The sequence below is a fragment of the Limulus polyphemus genome, unplaced genomic scaffold (genome assembly GCF_000517525.1).
Source record: "Limulus polyphemus unplaced genomic scaffold, Limulus_polyphemus-2.1.2 Scaffold8517, whole genome shotgun sequence".
NCBI classification, from domain to species: domain Eukaryota; kingdom Metazoa; phylum Arthropoda; class Merostomata; order Xiphosura; family Limulidae; genus Limulus; species Limulus polyphemus.
In genome coordinates, this window is record NW_013674127.1 from 2,802 (window position 1) to 5,107 (window position 2,306).

The following is a 2,306-nucleotide window of genomic DNA, read 5'->3' on the forward strand; positions in this document are numbered from 1 at the left end:
GTACCAAACAGATAAGACATTATTTGGATTCTGTACAACACCGTACCAAACAGATAAGACATTATTTGGATTCTGTACAACACCGTACCAAACAGATAAGACATTATTTGGATTCTGTACAACACCGTACCAAACAGATAAGACATTATTTGCATTCTGTACAACACTGTACCAAACAGATAAGTCAAGTTCCATTTTGTACAACACCGTACCATGAGCATCCATAGAATTTATTCCGGGTGAGGTCAAGCCATTGCAGAATGCAGACCATTGCCTTGAAGCTTGAATGCGATGCTCCAGCTAATTATGGTTTTTGTGTGTACACCTAAATTTGTCATTTATATCTAAATAGTCTTATTTTCTAACATAGTTTGGAATTATTATAAAAAATACTTGTATTACCACTACCTTAACTAAAAAAATTTAGATCATTCAAAGTGTTTTATTCCAAACTTTAGCCCTATCTTTCAAGAAAACAGAATTCATTTGAGACCAGTAAATTAAACATAAAACAGCTGTCAAAACAAATACTATTATTTTTCATCTTTAACATCTACTAGATGCAGCTGGTTAACACATTTACTGAACTACCAGCTACAGAGATCAGATTTATTTACTAAGATGCACACGTGATATCTTACCAACTGGCTTACAGATATTCCTGTGTCAATAACCTCCAAATCTCTAGTTGTATCATCATCTTGTTCACTGGTGAAACTTGTGGACTGAAATATTAAATTTCCATTTAAAATATATATATAAACATTCAGTGCAACAAACTTCTGTTTGTGATTTCAAGCTAATACTAAATACTTAAAAATCCAGAACTAAGAATGTGCACTTCAAACCAAAAAATAACTTTTACAAAATGTTTATTTCAATTGTAAAATTACTGGTCACGTTTAGTCTACCTAAGTAATAGTAACTAAAGAAACATCTCAGGACTCGCTAAACCAAAATGAACAACATACATTGTTCTACATCACAACCACTTTATGCTATGAACTTTCTTCCTAGTAACAATAAGAAAATATTAACAGTCGTGTAAGCATCTATATAACAGAAGTGAAAATGTATGGTAAGCTGTATAGTCGTAAATATCTGTGAAATAAAATTTGCTTATACTGTACACATGTTCAAATAACTTCATAAAATTTTAAAGAGAAAAAAAGGAGCTCATCAGCCCATCGAAGATGTCCTTTCCAGCTCCCAACTATAACCTCCCCTTACTACTCATGTATTCATTCAATCTTTTCTTGAACTCAGTTAAATTTTCTGCCTCCACCATCCTTAAAGACAGCTCATTCCAAAAGCCAACTAGCCTGTTTGAAAAGTAATACTGTCTAAACTGCAGACGACTCCTACGCTGCCAAAATTTGAATTTATGACCCCTTGTCCTATTGTTTTCACTGCTAAACACAAAAAAGTTTGATGGCTCTATATTATCAATAGCCTTCATAATCTTAAACACTTGAATCAAATCCCCTCCAACCCTTCTCCTCTCCAAAGAAAACAAGTTTAGAGATTTAAGTCTCTCCTCATAGAACAATCCCCACCATCCCAGGTATCATCCTAGTGGCTCTTCTCTGAACCTTATCCAACAATTCGATGTCCTTCTTGAGGAAAGGAGCCCAAAACTGTACAGAGTACTCTAAATGAGGCCTTACAAGTGATCTGTACAATGAAACAATAATATCCCTTGTCTTGTATTCAATATTTCTATACATGCTACCCAATATCCTATTAGCCCTATATACTAGCTACAATATACTGTTTAGATGACTAAAGTGATTTTTAGATCACAACACCAAGACCTTTTTCTTCAACCACACTATTTAATGTATTCCCATTTAAATTGTAATAATAACTTCAATTGTGAAAACCTATATGCATCACCTTACATTTTGGATAATTAAACATCATCTGCCACATATTGGCCCAATACTTCAAATGATCTGAACCTCCCTGTAAGTCTGCAACATCCCAAAAATGTTAATGTCATCTGCAGACTTCAATATTTTGTTAATCATTCCAGAGTCAATATTATTAATATAAATCCCAAACAGCAGAGGACCAAGCACAGAGCCCTGATGCACACTGCTTGTAACTGTGATCTAGTCAGATTTAACTACTCTCCAGCCAATTTTCTATCCAATTTAATAACACTTCCCCTACCCCCCCAGATTTAATTTTTGTAACTTAATGTTGCATATATATATATATATATGGTACACATGTTAAAGTAACTTAGTGTTGCTTACATGGTTCATATGATGTGCAAATGACTTAGGAAATTTATTAACTTA

At 33.6% G+C, this 2,306-nt stretch overlaps 1 protein-coding gene across 1 annotated transcript in view; it reads right to left on the minus strand.

Moving 5' to 3' along the window:
- The window catches only part of LOC106475399, a 20,161-nt gene that overhangs the window by 2,324 nt on the left and 15,531 nt on the right, over positions 1 to 2,306 (minus strand). Inside the window, exon 7 of the mRNA XM_013936083.2 lies at positions 642 to 725. Coding sequence (XP_013791537.1) covers positions 642 to 725 — 84 coding nt within the window. The remainder of the gene's footprint in view (positions 1 to 641; positions 726 to 2,306) is intronic.